Consider the following 15694-nt stretch of genomic DNA (forward strand, 5'->3'; position numbering starts at 1 on the left):
CACTGTCTGTGCTTCCAATAACGCAGGGGTTGGTATTAGTCATTAACTCCAGTGCCCTAATGGGGCTCTGAGATGCAAGTAAAAAGGGCTTGTGTTTCTGAGGGTCTGCCGGGGAGAACCACAGATTTGACGACTCTCAGCAGGTCCCTCAAATTGCCATAGCTCACAGCACACCCGCACACCTCGGAGGCGGCATTTGGGCTAAGTGCCCAGGCCCTGCGCTCTGCCCCTTGCCTCCTGCCAGGGCTCACCAGCCCTCAGGGGCAAGGATGGCTCCTTCCTAGCACCTGGGCCCCGGCTTCAGGCACCACGGCTGCCCGGGGCAGGGCTTTTATTGTGAAAGGAGCTCCCCCCTTCCGCGCTTTCGGGGAAGCGGAGAGGCTGGGCCAGGGCCAGCAGCAGGGACTTTGCGGACTCCGCGAGCGGTCCTAGCTGATCTCCGAGGCTCGGAGCTGCCGGGAGCTCCCCCGGACCTACAGATCCCACGTGCGTTTGCCCAGACCTTCTCAAACAACTCCGCCCACGGAGCACCCCCACGCACGTCGCACGCCGAGTTGTCAAGGGGCCACTTGGAAGCTGTGGACCTTCGATCCGCGGCAGCCACGTCCAGGGAAGCCTGGCGAGCCACTGCGCCCCGGGCGCCCAGGAGACCCGGCGGCAGGATGAGCTGGTGAACCGGCTGAGCGCGGAGCAGCGGGTCCGGCCACCGTGGGGACATGGTAGGGATATTGGGGAAGCGCCGCGGGAAGGATGGGGGGGCTCCCAGACAGGTGGCTTCCGACAGCGACAGCGCGCGCCCGCTGTGGGCGCTCAGAGCCTGAACTTCGGGTGGGAATTGTTCCTCGAAGGTTCCGTGGGCGCGGTGGGGGCTTTCATGTCTGCACCTAGGACGGGGGGCAGAAAGCTTTGCTGCCCCCTGTGGTGGGGAGAACCGCAATTCCGGGCTTTCTTTATGGACCCGCACACCCAGGGCTGAGCTGTAACCTTACCCTCTCAGCTCTGCACAAACTTCATCCAATCCACAGGGCAGGAGAGGACAGGATCTGGGGGGCACCCAAGGCATCCTCTGGTGGGCCAGACACCTTGAAGTCGCTTTATTCTACTAGAAAATGCAGGCGAATTTTTTAGTGTCTTTAGCTTAGCCTTGTTTGAATATTAAAAAGTAATGCCTTGCGTTTATTACCATAGGGTCACATTGGCCCTGGTAAGGTTCCAGTGCTTGGCTGCATTTAGCTCCAAAAGTGGATCATGTGTAAATTATGTTGAAGCTGGACCCCAACCCTGGTGGTGACCTCTTCTTAGCGTGGATAACTTAGAGGGTATGAGGAAGAAGGGGTTCTCAGCCCTGGTTCTGTCTGCTCCTGGATCAAATCCAGGGTGGGATCCAGGTCATGGTATTTTTCTAAGGCTCCCCGGTGATCCAGTGAGCAGCCAGGACAGGAACCCAGGGTTAGAAGGCTGAGGGAGCAGCGGGGGCTGGGGCTCAAAACCGCACTGGGCCAGGGGCCCCTGCCCCTGCGCCGGTGGAGGGGCCGCTCTCTGATGCAAGTCCTGAAAGGTTTTGGGGAAATTCATCTGGGAAATGGTACATGCTACATACCCCTCTTAGGGAATCCTTCTATGGAGAAACCTCTTCAAACTCATTAAAACTGAGATGTGAACTTCCCCAACTTGTTTGAACACGGAAGCTTTTATTCAGTAATTCCTTATTATGAATCCAAGGTACATACGACGGGAAAACCTCAGTTAGAAATATAAAGCTAAACCCTGGCTGGTTTGGCTCAGAGGTTGGAGTGTTGGCCTGCGGACCAATGAGTCACAGGTTCGATTCCGGTCAGGGGCACTTACCTCAGTTGCAGTTTGTCCTGGGCCCTGGTCAGGTCTCACGGGAGGCGGCCGGTGGATGTGTCTCTATCACATTGATGTTTCTCTCTTTCTCTCTCTCCCCTCCCTCCCACTATCTCAAAGAAGAAAAAGAAATATAAAGATAAACGTCTGGAATCCTTAAATGCCTTTTTGCAAAAGTAAAACCTGAGCTGCAGAACTTTGGGGCAATGTTTTTATTGATTTTAGAGAGAGAGAACCATCGATGAGAGAGAAACTTTTTGGCCGCCTCCTACACACCCCATACTAGGGATCGAGCCCACAACCTAGGCATGTGCCCTCACTGAGAATCCAACCTGTGACCTCTTGGTGCACCGGAGGACGGAGGACGGAGGATGCTCAACCAACCGAGTTACATTGGCCAGGGCCTGAGGGCATTTTTGATCGTGCTGAAGGGGGGTGTGGCTTGCTGTGTGTATTTCTAGAGCTAAGATTGGGACACTTAACACCTTCCTTGCAGTAATGGAGGGAGACTTGATGTGTGCCAAAGACTCCGAGCTTGGATGAAACATTCTGATGGAAGTTAATACTACTGCGGACACATTTTTAAAAAAGTTTTCTTCCTGATTGTTGTGGGGTAAATGTACATGACAGCCACATGGCCAAGTTCTTTAACGTAATCATGGTTATCGTTTTGATGTATTTCTTGCTCTTTGAGTGGTATTTTAAAGAGTCGAAATCATACCAAACACGCAGTTTTACAGCCTGATTCGTTTTACTTCACGTTTCAGCAAAGCGTGTCTACATCTCTAAAAAAAGTCTGCATAACTGTCCTCTTCATGGTCAGTACCAGGGTTTTGATAATCGTCTCCTGCTTGTGGACTTTCCGCACTGGGGTGTTTCAGTGGCGTGTGGCCCGCGTCTGAGTATCCATGGAAGTGGGGATCTGAGTGCTTGGCTAAGTGGAAACCAGACAAGCTCACAGGAGCAGATTGCTTCAGCCTCTCTGGGAAAGCTTTTCCGTGGCCAGGGCCCCGGGTGGGCCCAGGGTGTGCGCGTGGGAGGCGTGTCCCCTAGTCTGCCTGCATGAGGGGAGAGGGGTCCCAGGGGAGCCCACACATGGGTCAGTTCTCCTGGAAAGGACCAGGAGCTAAAATCCCTGGAGGTTAAGCTCAGAGGGGAGTCCAGGTGAAGGAGCTGGGTCCAGAGAAGGAATGTGACCTCAAGGTCACACAGAGCTGGCCTAGAGCCTAGGTCTCCTAGTCCCCCACCCCCACTCGCGTACAGGTCCTGTCACAGACACAGTGGCGTCTTCATATACTTGAGGCATTTGCTGCAGTTTGGAGTGGTGGAGAGAAGGCAGGGCTTTGAATCAGAATGAGGTTTGTACCAGACTAGGCGGCCCGTGTGGCCCTGAGCAAGCACTTGAGTGCTCTGAGCCTCAGGCTCCTTATCTGTAAAATGGGTTGTTACAAGGAGCAAATGGAATCACAGAGGTGAGAACACTCGGCACCCCAGAGAGGCTATCAGAATGAGGGTTTTACAGAGGACCCACTAAAATAGCTTTTCTTTTTGTCAGGACCGAAAGCAGTAAGGAAGTCACCGTGCACGTCATTCATCACCAGTCGGGGGTGCTCTGGGCGTTGTGTAGCTGTGGGTCCGATGCAGGCAGTCCTACACCGAACTGCCAGTTTCCTGCTCCTTCAGGTCCCTCTTCACCAGGCAGGAAATGCCAGTCTGCAGAGACGTTTGCCCAGGCCTTGTTCCCCGGGCCTCCTGGCTGGGGGGGCAGCTCCCACTCACCCACAGCCCCTGAGGTCTAGGCTGGATGCTCCAGCAAACCACCCTGCGAAGGTCTGGGTGAGTCCCTCAGGAAGTTAAACCGGTTTTGGAATCCGAACTGGGAATCCAGGCTTCCAGGCCCTGGAGCCTGTGGGAATCTGATACCCGCTCCGTGTGGCCCCGCCCCTCACCTGCAGCTCCTGCTGCTTATGGGAGCCAGGTGAGCTCAGGGCTGGCTTCCAGCAGAGGCTTTTTAACAACCCACTGGCCCAACATGCCAGGCAGGAGTTGGTCCACAAACAGGGGGTTGGAAGTGGGGGTGGAGGGTGGATTGGCCCCACAAAGAAAGGAGCCCTGAGCTGCTTCAGGGCGCAGTGGGAGAGGTGTGCTTCAGACGGGCCGGCCGCAGAGATGCTGACGCCCTCCGTCTCCATCCACAGTACCAAGGTGGAAACAGAGCGGTCAGGTTTCCTCGCGGCCCCATGCTGTGAGCAGCCTGGGCTCCTCTGCTTGGACGGTTTTCGACGTGAGGGCTGGAGTGTTTCCATCTGGGGCGTCCGGGCACAGTCCCTGCATTGTCCGGATGGGTCTGCACCAGCCGAGGTCTACAGGCCTGAGAGTGAGGTGCAGCAGTGGTTTATGGGTGACCCCCGGCTGCCTGTCTCTGTGTGGACCCCTATGCCAACCCCCAAACACAGCCGCATATTCCTCGAAGTGACCTGGGGTCTGGCCGTATTCCCCAGGGCCTGGCCCGGTGGTCCCAGAAGTGCTCCCTGAGAGGAAGCTGGGAGATGATTTAAGGGAGCAGCTGGTGAATTCAGGGGTGAAGGGGTGAGAGGGAAGGGAGGGAGAGGGGTGGAGGACGGCGAGACAGTGGGCCTCGAGCTGGTCTCGCAAACACGCGTCTCCCTTGGGCAGGGCCCGAGTCTTGCTCCCAGTGGCTCTGGGATTCCTGAGTGGCACATCGAGAAGGCCACAGAGGGGGGTTCACAGTCTGGGCATGAGTGTGCCTCGGCGCTCCCCTTCTCCCCCTGCGGCCTGACATGCACTCACTCATCCACCCGTTCAGAAGATGCTGCTTTAAGCCCGCCCTTGTGCTAGGGCAGCAGGTACAGCAGTCAGTACCACAGACCCTGCCCCTGGGTGTACGCAGTCTAGGGGTGCTGCTTGTGTGTGCCCGTGTGTGTGCACCCGTGTGGGTGTATGTGGGGTTCAGGGGAGAGGGAAGCACAAAGAAATGTTTCCCTTTCACGTCGATGTTTCTCTCTCTCTCCCTCCCACTCTATCTGAACAAAAATGGAAAAAAGCCCTCAGGTGAGGATAAAACAAAAAACATAAAAACCTGGATCCAAATGTTTATAGTAGCTTTATTTATAATTTCCTCAGCTGGAAACAACCCAGATGCCCCTCAACTGTAAGTTGGACAAACACACTGTGATCCATCTATGCGTGGACTCAGCAGTAAAGAGAATGGTGCGGATGCAGCGGCAGCGTGGCTGACTCGTGCGGAGGGGAAGACTCAGTCTGAAGGTCATGGGCTGTGTGATTCCGTTCATGTGACACCTGGAAAAGGTGAAGCTGTAGAGGTGGAGGACAGGCGGTCGTTGCCAGGGGTTAGGGATGGAGAGGCTGTGACGACTACAGGAGAGCTTTTTGGGGTGATGGAACTGTTACAGGCTGCTTGTGGCATTGGTCATGCGAATCTGTACGTGTGTTAAAACTCGTAGAACTGTATGTTAAAGATTTTACTTTTGCTGTATGTAAATTAAAAAATAATATAACAAGAAGAGGGAAAGGCAGCCTAGCAGAAGGAGCCGCATGTGCAAAGCCCTGGAGGCAAAACTGAGCTGTCAGAATTGGCTGGGAGGGAGTTGGGGGGAACCTCCTAGAGATGGGGCTGGAGTCGGAGCCGGAAATGTGTGCTATTATCCCGAGACAGAGGGCACAAGGGAAGGGCTTTTGAGCTTGGAGAGGTGGGGTTGTGTCTGCATTTTGGAGAGCAGTTTGGAGGGGTACAGGGCGGGGAGTGGGGGGTAGTGTTTGGGGAATAATCATGATCCTGGTGGACACGATGGAGGGACGGGCCGTGCGGCTGGCGGAGGGGGCAGCTGGGAGGGATATTTGGGCAGAACTTCCAGCCCTTGGTAACCTCAGATGGGCAGGTCAAGAGTGACTTCAGTTTCCTGCTCAGCCTCTGGGTATCCAGGCCTCTCCTTATATACCTGCCTTCCTCTCCTCTTTCATCTTCACTTTTATTTGTCTAACGTGTCCTTCGGTCACATGTAGAAGGAATCATGATGTAGAAGTAACTTATATGAAAACGATACCAACCAGATAATTCCTTTACATCCTTAAGAGCATTGGTGAAGTTCTGACCTCTCCCCTCAATCCTCTGAATTGCGTTTGCCTTTCATTGTAAAGATAGAGGTGCCATACTACATGACGACAGTGTTATTAATGTTGTCTTAGTCCCCTTGCCTGCGGTCCCCGGTGCCTCTGCCAGCCGCGCCGCCACACCGGTTCCCGCCTCCCGGCACAGGCCCGGCTGGAGGGCGGGCAGGGGCTGCGGCTGCCCGGCCGCCCGCCTCACCTAGCCCCGCTTCCCCGGCCGCCGTGGGCTTGGGTTTCTGCTAAGTGGCCGTGGGAAGGGGCTGTGTCACGTGCTGTTTATTTGTGGGCAGTTTTTGCTTGGCTTTCGAGGGTGTTTGCTTGCAATGAGCAAACAGCCTCTTCAGAACCATCTGCAGGATTCAAATCCTTCCACGTTGGCTTGGGCAGCAGGTTCGCGGTCCGGCGTTTCGGAGCCAAGTTGGGTAGCGATTTTTCCAGAAATACCATCAGCCACAACGCTGGTCAAAGGCAACAGAGGGGATAGGGCTAGAGGAGCGGAAGGGAGAGAAGAAAGCGACAGATGGGAGCCAGAGCGGTGTGGATGGGAGGCGAGGAGACGAGGCTGAGACAGAGCATCAGCTCCTGGAGGTCCCCCCACCTTGGGCCCGGGCGCTGGCGCAGGCAGGTGCTCCTCGCAGCCGGAGAGGGTGTCACTGGGGGGCACGGGCCGCGGCTGCACTGCACAGGTTCTGAGCTGGCTCTCAGCACTGTGTCGCCCTCCAGCAGAGCAGTGACAGTTTCCACTGTCCTGGCTGACGAGCGCTGACCGCCACCGCCTGTCTGCGCTTCACACACCCCGGTTGGGCCCTGTGCTCCTGCCCCGGGAGCACTGTCAGCAGGATCGACCCGGCTTGTCCAGTGGCCGCTGTCCAGGTCGGTCTTGCACCGGGGCCGTGAGGTGACTTCCAATGCACCTAACACCGGGGATCCTCAAGACATTCTGTCCAGGTTAACAAGCGGCTTCAGTACTTTCAACTGCGTGGTGACGTGTTTGCATGGGAAGGGAAGACCCAAATGCAGTCAAACCTGTAACATCAAACAAAGGGTCACAATTTCAAAAAGTTCCGGATCCACAACGCTTTTCCCTGAAGGAGAAGAATGAAGTCCAGCCTCAAGGACAACGGGATGACCCACAGAGCAGCTGTGGGGGGCAGGGGGCACAGCACCTGCTCTGAAGCAGGAGTGTTTGGTGGGTGGAAGGGCCAGGTGGGGGCTCTGGGTCGTACTACCTGGGACACCTGGGTCTAGTGGAGGTGAAGGCTGCAGCCGGTTTGAGGACTGGAGGCTGGGATGGCCAGCGAATGGGCCGTTGGGATGTCCATCCGGGTGCTGGGAGCGGGTGGGCAGGACACACAGGCCTTTTTCTCTGGGACAGAGTGGCTCTGTTGTCTGTCCACACAGAGGCTCAGTGTGCACCTCCTGGGGGACGTGGACCCTGGCTCAGGAACTGGCCGTTGGCAGTGGGTGGCCTCCTGGGCACCAGCATTCCCTCTGGGCCGCCCCGCACACCCGGCCACTGTCTGAGGCCCTGGCCTGAGTCAGCCCACCGACTTCTCTCTACCCCAGCCCCCGACCACCCCCACTTCTCCTGGTGCCCTAGAGATCCCGTTCAACCACAAAGGTGCTATTGTATTTCTTTCTTTCAGAATATTTTCTCCTGCAACTCGAGTTGAAATCCCCTCGTTTGGGGAGGGGGTGCGGGTGGCTGACTGGGCAATGCCACCCTGTTTATTCACTTCCCTGGCAGTCAGGTAAGGCTCCTGGCCCCTCGTTCACTCTCACTCTTCTCCCTGGCAGTGGCCCAGGTGACGGGTTTAAACTGTGGTTGTCACAGCCCCCCTGGAGCAGTTTTAAAGCACGAGGAGCTCAGAGGTGAGTGGTAATCAGCACTGGATGCAACCTCTGCTGGCCAGTGAGTCTTCACCTGGCAGCCTCAGTGCCCCGGTGAGGACAGCGCTGCCCCCTTGTGGGCTTGTGTGGTCAATGCTGTAATGAGCATCCTACCGTAGTCACCGGCACATAGTAAGTGCTCAATTAATGGGAGCTATGATTACGTGATCCCTGGACAACAGACAGGGCTGGAGACGCAGCAAGGCCTGGGCCTCTAGAACACTTAGAAGGGTCCTGCAGGGGAGTATGAGTTGGGGGATAGCCTTGGACCCTAGCTTCCATGAAAAGGGGTTCTGGATTGGACGATACGTGCTATACATGGACTGCCTTTATGTCAGCCGTGTGGACTCATCTCTGCAATGGTGAGCGAGGGAGAGATGGAGCCAAATGGTGGATGTAAAAGTGTACCTACTTCAAGGTTTTTGTTCTTTTTTCAATCCTCACCCGAGGATATATATATATTTCTTCATTTATCTTCAGACAGAGTGGGGGGTGGGGAGAGAGAGAGAAATGTCAACATGAGAAAGACACATTGACTGGCTGCCTCCCACATGACCCTGACCCTGACCAGGGCTGGGGACCGAACCGCAACCGAGGCATATGCCCTTGACCGGAATCGAACCCACGACTCTTCGGTCTGTGGGCCGACACTCTAACCGCTGAGCAAACAGGCCAGGGCAGTTCAGGGTTCTTTTTTAAAAGAAATTAATTTATTTTTCAATTACAGTTGACATACCATGTGATAGTAGTTTCAGGTGTGGAGCACAGTGGTTAGACATTTACATACCTTACGAAGTGATCACCCCGATAAGTCTAGCCCTCAAGGGTTCTTGACTTTAATATTCAGGGGAACCCTACACGTGGTTGAAGAGAAGTTCCATCTTTATGGTCACTGATCTCTGATGGAAATGCAGCATTTCCTCCATAATGAATGGCGGCCCTCACCACAAGGAGTGTGAGCAGGAGCTGTGACTTGCTCAGCCAGAGGAACCTACCTTTTCCATCAGGAGAGGGAAACAGATCCTTGGAAATACTGTCTTTACTCCGCACTGCTTTGGAAGTGCATTGGTTATTAGATGTCGTCACATCTTGTTACTTAATGTGCTAATCAAGAAGCATATATAGTCCTGGTTTCCCAGTGGTTAGAGCATCGGCCTGAGGACCAGAGAGTCCGGGTTCAGTTCCCGCTAAGGGCATGCACCTCAGTTGCAGTTTGTCCCCGGCCCTGGTTGGGGTCGTGCAGGTGGCAACCAGTCGCTCTCGCATGTCGATGTTTCTCTCTTCCTTCCTCTCTCCCTCCCGCTCTATCTGAAGATAAATGCAAAAATGTCCTCGGGTGAGGATAAAAAAAAAAAAGAGAGAAACATATACATTATTATATCAGATTTATTTTTTAGAATATTTTGATAACTGTATTTTAGTATAATTGTCTTTGTAACTCTTTTTTATTTTTAATCCTCACCTGAGGATATGTTTTTATTGATTTCTAGAGAGAGAGGAAGGGAGAGAGAAAAACATTGATCGGTTGCCTCTCATATGCACCTCAACCAGGGATTGAACCCGTAACCTAGGTATTTGCCCTGATTGGCAATTGAGCCCACAACATTTTGCTGTACAGGACAATGCTCCAACCAACCAAACCACCAGCCAGGGTCCCTGTGTCTTGTATACATTAAAAATAAAAGCACCCTGAGAAGGAGTCATGGTTTCACCAGGTGGCCGGGGCAGCCTTTGGCACTAGAAAGGCTCAGAACCTCGCTCTGTGTAGGTATCCATGCATGTGTTCTGATCTTGGGGCATGCCAAGAACCCCCTCACCCCCTCTTTGCATAAAAGGATCTTTCCTCAGCTTCCACTCCAGGATCATTAAGAAAAATCTTCAGCCCTGGCCCGTTTGGCTCAGCGCTTAGAGCGTCGGCCTGCGGTCCAGAGAGACCCGGGTTCAGTTCCCGCTAAGGGCATGTACCTCGGTTGCAGTTTGTCCCCAGCCCTGGTTGGTCGTATGGGTGGCAGCCACTCTGTGTGTCCCTTTCACGTCGATGTTTCTCTCTCTCTTTCTCTTCCTCTCTCTCTCCCTCCCACTCTATCTGAACAAAAAATGGAAAAATATCCTCGGGTGAGGATTAAAAAAAAAAATCTTCAATAAACTTCGAGTGTCTGCTAGCCACCATACTGGGTGTTGGAAGATAATTCCCCTTAATACCAATAACAACATATGTTTGTGTTGGGCTTTGTAGCTCTCTTATCCACTATCTCATTGAGTCCTTAGTCCTTCCCATGTTAAGGCTAGTGTTATAAGGCCCATTTTAGAGATTAATCAATAGGGTAATTTAGAGTTCAGTGATGCAGAGTGACGGCCCAGTCACACAGGTCATAAACGTGAAGGACTTCAAGGTGGGCCCAGCAACCACAAATGGGATGTTCTGTCCACTGAATCAACCTGAAAACCTTCTCAACTAGATGACCTAGTCTTTGGAGATTCTCTGTTCAAGGTAAACGTCCTTGGAAATGAGTTTCTTGTCCAGAGTGTCGCCCTGTGCATCTGGGTCCCAGGGGTAGCTTGTTTAGGTCTAGGAGAGGGAGCCCGGCTGGTGTGGCTCAGTGGATTGAGCGTCCTCCATGGACTGAGAGGTCCTGGTTCGATTCCCGGTCCAGGCACGTGCCCGGGTTTCGGGCTCAATTCCTGGTCGAGGGCGTGCAGGAGGCGGCCGATCGATGTATCTCCCTCACATTGATGTTTCTGTCTCTCCCTTCCTCTCTCTCTAAAAAATCAATAAAAAACAAAGACAAACATGTAGATGTAGGAGGGGGAAAGGCATGCAGCGGGATTGGGAAGCCCTGGACGTGGGAAGGTCTGGGTTAGGGGCGCCCTGGGAGACAGCCTTGGGCCCTGAGGACAGGGGATGCAGGCAGGGGTGTGTGTCGGGGCCGGGGTGGGGGGTCGGGAAGGCCCACATTGGGGGGAGAAGCTCTGACAACCACAGGGAGCTCTGCAGCCCAACTTGACTCTCTTTTGGTGTTTTGCTTGGGGAGCCTCCAAAACACGGGGCTGAGCCCCGACATCTTGCAGCGTCTGCATGAGGAGCGGAGGGTGTCCCACTTTCCGGAAGCCTCTGACAAGACCGCACGTGGTGGACAGGGCCAACAGAGACCTGCTTCCCTTCGCTGACTCCGAGGGTGCCCATGACCCCCTGGGCGCTGCCCACCGTCTCGTGCCTCGGGCTGTGCTGCTCCTCGGTTAGGTATCGAACCCCTGCAGCACCCAGCGCAGTGACGCGGCCGCTCAGCCACTGCTGTCACCGGTTGGTAGCCGCCCGTGTTCTATGTTTAAATCTCTCCGGAGCCGTCACTTCAGCCTTCTGAGATGAGGCACATGTCCTCTTCTGCTGTCCGCGGTGGTACCCGTCGCTCACGGGGAGCTGCCGAGTGCTTGAAATGTGACTAGAGCAACCGGGAATGGAAAGTTTTACTTTTGATGAATTTACATGTAAACAGTCCCATGTGGCTGTCGCACCGGACAGGGCGCTGTGGGCCAGGAAGCATGGCCTGCAGTGCAGACGGAGCCCCGGCCGGCGCCAGGCAGAGAAGGGCCTCGGTGGTGGAGCAAGGCAGTCTGTTTGTTTTCCCAAGCTGTGCTGAGCTGTAGTCAAGGACGCGTTTATCGTCCATGAGAAACGAGACAGCAAGTGGGATCCCGAAGGCCAGCTCCCCTCCAGGCTCCCCGCCGCCACGCGACCCACCGTGGCTGGATGGCTGCAGGCAGAGGGAGGTGGCTCCTTCTCTGAGTGTCCCTGATGGGCTCCCGCCCCTGTTGTCCCGAGTTTGGTCAGAAAAGGGAAGGAGTGTGTCTGGAAGATGCAGCGGTGCCTCCCTCCCGCTCTTGTCGGGCGTGTCCTGGCCTCTGAGTGGCCAGAGAGTGGGAATCTGGAAGGTTGAACCCGGAGAGAGTGTGCCTGACATGTCTCAGCGGCAGCTCCCACCCCCACCCCCTGCCCTGCCAGAGGGCGAAGGTTCCGCTGTTAGTGCAAAGGCAGCCAGAGAAAACTTCCGACAGATGACAGGGTCGCCGGCATCCCGCCTCTCTGCGGTGTGCCCACACCGGTGCCCTTGTGAGCTGGAACAACATGGTGATTCAGCATGGATGTGCAGAGGGCTGCCCCAGCGTGTGATCAACGCAGAGGCTGGAGCCCAGCACCAGGAACCCCAGGGAGAGATGCAGGACGTGCCGGTGGTTAACCCCTCCCGTGTTGGGAGTGGAGGATCCAGGGCCTCCCCACAGAGGTCATCCTGGCCATTGTCAGACACCATCATCATAGTAGCAGTAACAACAGCAACACGATCAAACCCAGCTCTGTGTTTGATGCTTTACCTCCAACAGCTCATAACCCCCCCCCCCCCCCCCCCCCCCCAGTGCTTAGGGCAGTGATTTTGCTTTTACGAGTGACAAGTCACATTCTTTCCCCACCGGAGTGTCGCCTTCACAGGGGAGTGAGTTTTGCCTGTTTTGTGCTTGATGTACCCCTTCTGCCTGGAGCGGTGTTGGACCCGTCCGTGAGGGAGGTCCTGTCCTCGTCACCACGGCACAGATGAGAAACCGAGGCCGTGGGTCATACGGCAGGACACAGTGGAGCTGGAATCAGCATTCAGACAGCCTGGCTCTGGGCTCAGCCTTAACTGGCTGGTGATGGTAGGACAGCCTGGTGAGCTGCCTCCTCCTCTGGGCCCAAAGATGGAGCTTGGCCACCAGCTTGGGGCCTGGAGAAAGGTCGTGGTGAGCAGATGTGTCCTGGGGGCTCATCTTTCAGTTGGGAACTGAGTGGGGCCCTCTGGGAGGGCCTGGGTGTGGGGTGCTCAGTCCCTTGCTGAGCCTGTACCTGTGGGCCGTGGGTCGTGGGCCATTCACACTGGGCCTGAGAACTTGTGGCCTCTCCGACCTAAGAGGCTGTTTGTCTTTTCCTTTTTTTTAAAAAAAACTTTTTTTTTCTTTATTGATTTTAGAGAGGAAGGGAGAGGGAGAGAGAGATAAAAACATCAATGAGAGAGAACATCCATTGGCTGTCTCCTGCATGCCCCCCACTGGGGATCAGGCCCACAACCTGGGCATGTGCCCTGACCAGGAATCGAACTGGCGACTATCTTGGTGCAGGGTCAATGCTCAACCACTGAGCCACACCGGCCGCGCCTGTTTGTCTTTCTGATGACAAGTAGGTTACTCTGTCCCTGGAGCAGAGACCTGGCGCTGTGTGCACCACCAACCTGTGCAGAAGCGCATTCCACACTCCCTCGTGAGCTGAGGTCGGAACTCGGGCTGGATTCTGTCCCCTCCGTGGTGGGGCCGGGCCCTGTGATGAGCAGCCCCACGAGCCAGGGTTCCCTGCTTGGGGCGGCGATGCAGAAGCTTTCTTCCTGCTTCTCTCCACCCTCTGCGGCCCGCACCTCGGGTGGCACCCGCAACTGTCTGTAGCGGAGTCCCAGGAAGGTAGTTTTGTGCGTAGTTGTGTCTGGGGATTGGCGAAGGGATCCTGGATCAAATTGCCGGGTCTGAGGCTGGGCGCGTCCTCAGCAGGTCCTGCGGGTCCCACTGCTGGCCTCTGCTCCCTGCTCTGCAGGGCTCCCTCCCGGCCTGACCATTCTGTTTGTCCCGTGGCAGGTATTACGTGTGCAGGCTGCTGTTTTCTTGAGAGAGTGGGGGAGGGCAGGCTGGATAGGTAGATCCGGGATTCACAGAGATGGGGAGAATCTTCAGATGGGCAAACAACACATTCTTCTCCAAACATGCACCGCCCGGGGCTCTCAGCCAGGGGCGGCGGGAGCCCCACTACCTGGTTCTTCTCCCAGCTGTCCCTCACTGACTCCACAGGGAGGGGCCCTCTGCTGCCTCCTCCTCAGCTGGCGTTTACTGAGCACCTACTATGAGTCTAGAGTAACTATGCATTTGACACTTACCTCATTTAATTTGTATAACTGCCCTGTAAGGCTGTGTCTTAGGTCGGCTGCCCCCAGAAGCAGACCTGGAGGGCAGGTAGTGACCAGAGGACAGCGGGTGGGGTGGGGGTGGCTGGCGGGGGTGAAGCCAGTTTGGAAGGCAGGGTGCCTGTGACTCCATTGTCAGGTCCCCACACCTCCCTACCAACACGGGGCACACCGGTGCCCCTCCGCAGGCCAGCACCCTCCGCACCCAGCAGACTCAGAGGCGGGCGTTTCCTTGGTCTGACTCTTTGTCACGTGGCCTAGAACCCCTCTGGGGAGCCGAGGTTCTCAGGAATGCAACCAGGAAACGCAGGTCCGTCCTTTAAATACTTTCCTTCTTGGGTGTGTTGATTTGGAGCACGGAGCCCCTGAGATGAACTGTCATACCGTCCAACAGGTGGCTGAAGTTAGGGACAATTTTGTTTTCATTGTATTTGCGGGCAGGAGGCAGTGTGGAAGACACCGGAGACTCATTTCTCCTTCTCGCTAGTCTTGTCCTGGACCATTACCTGAACTCAAATGGACATTTTCTTGAGGACAAGGGAAATGTTATTTTTTGGACCCCGTGCTGCCACCGTGCACTGGTGAGGTCCCCAGGATGCCTGTGACAGCAGGGAGAGGGAGCTCTGCCCAGGTTCTCAGGCCAGGAGGGCTCTCTCCTCTGCTCTTCGTCCCCTTTCCACCCCTGCCCCCTGCCCCGTCCAGCAGGTAACCCATCCGATGCCCGGTGCTGGGAACGCCCAGCATCAGACCTGCACCTTGGCAGAACTTGGTCTACCAGGGCTCTGGCATTGCAAACTAGCCCAGAAAGCTGCCCTAGGTCAAGTGCTGGAGCAACCTCCCCTTCACGGCGCAGAGATGCCGAGTGTAACCTTTCCAGCTCCTCTCCTCGGTGGACGGTGATCCACGGTCCGGGGTAAGGGACCACTCCTTCCAACACTGGAAGCAACTTAGTCCAAACAGCATGTGGTCACATCCGGCCTGGAATGGGTTTGGCCCGGCCGGACCAGGGCAGGAGGCCAGGAGAGTTCGGAAAGACTGGTCTGCCTCGGTGTGCCCACCCGGCCCTCGCAGGCGTGCGGCCAGGGGGTGGACGTGCTTCCGCAGGACACGCGCTGAGACGGGCAGGCCGAGGGCTGACCGCGTCCCTTTCTAAGGAGAACTGAGAGTCAAGGTAGGGGCTGCAGCTGCTGGCTCCGGGAAACACCCCGCCTTGCCAGGAGCCTCCATGAGAAGTTAGGGGAGAGGAGGGTGGGGGACAGGTCATTAGAGCCCGGACATTGGGGCACTCTGGGACACCGGTACTTTTCTATTTATGTGGCCGGCGAGCGGGCAGTCCAACTCGCTTTGGAGGAAGAATTCCCGAGGGCTCGGGAGGCTGCCTGCCAGTCGGACCCTTGGCTCGTTCCTCTTCCCTGCAGGGTCCTGGGGCCTGGCTCTGCCTCACGCACCGTCTTCACGTGAAGCTGTCTTCCCAAGGTTCTCTCTGCGCCCGGGGCAGCCTTGGTCACCTGTCCTGTGGTCACACACACCCTCCTTTCCTCTCTGGATTCTCCTTATCTCCAGAAACCGCAGAGCACAGAAACTTGGTTGATAAGAAGCCTGGTGTTGATCACGGCTGGTCTCCTTCCACACGACAGTGGAGCAGGGTGGGTCTGTGTTCAAACCTTCTGTCCCCGAAGCCCGCGCTGAATGGTCTGGCGTGTGTCTCGAGACAGATGGTCCAGGGGCTCTGAGCAACGAGAATCTTCCAATTCTGTGGTTTTATTGTGCTGAGACAAAGGACTCAGTACCTGTTCTAGGGTGGGGGGGAGACGGAGGGTGGATCAGATTTCTTC

The 15694-nt window shown here is 55.8% G+C and overlaps 1 protein-coding gene across 1 annotated transcript in view; it reads left to right on the plus strand.

Moving 5' to 3' along the window:
* Positions 1-642: 642 nt before the first annotated feature.
* The window catches only part of GASK1A (golgi associated kinase 1A), a 34326-nt gene continuing 19274 nt past the window's right edge, over positions 643-15694 (plus strand). The window contains exon 1 of the mRNA XM_036267338.1: positions 643-719. Coding sequence (XP_036123231.1) covers positions 717-719 — 3 coding nt within the window. The 5' untranslated portion in view covers positions 643-716. The remainder of the gene's footprint in view (positions 720-15694) is intronic.

The sequence above is a fragment of the Molossus molossus genome, unplaced genomic scaffold (genome assembly GCF_014108415.1).
Source record: "Molossus molossus isolate mMolMol1 unplaced genomic scaffold, mMolMol1.p scaffold_m16_p_18, whole genome shotgun sequence".
NCBI classification, from domain to species: Eukaryota; Metazoa; Chordata; class Mammalia; order Chiroptera; family Molossidae; genus Molossus; species Molossus molossus.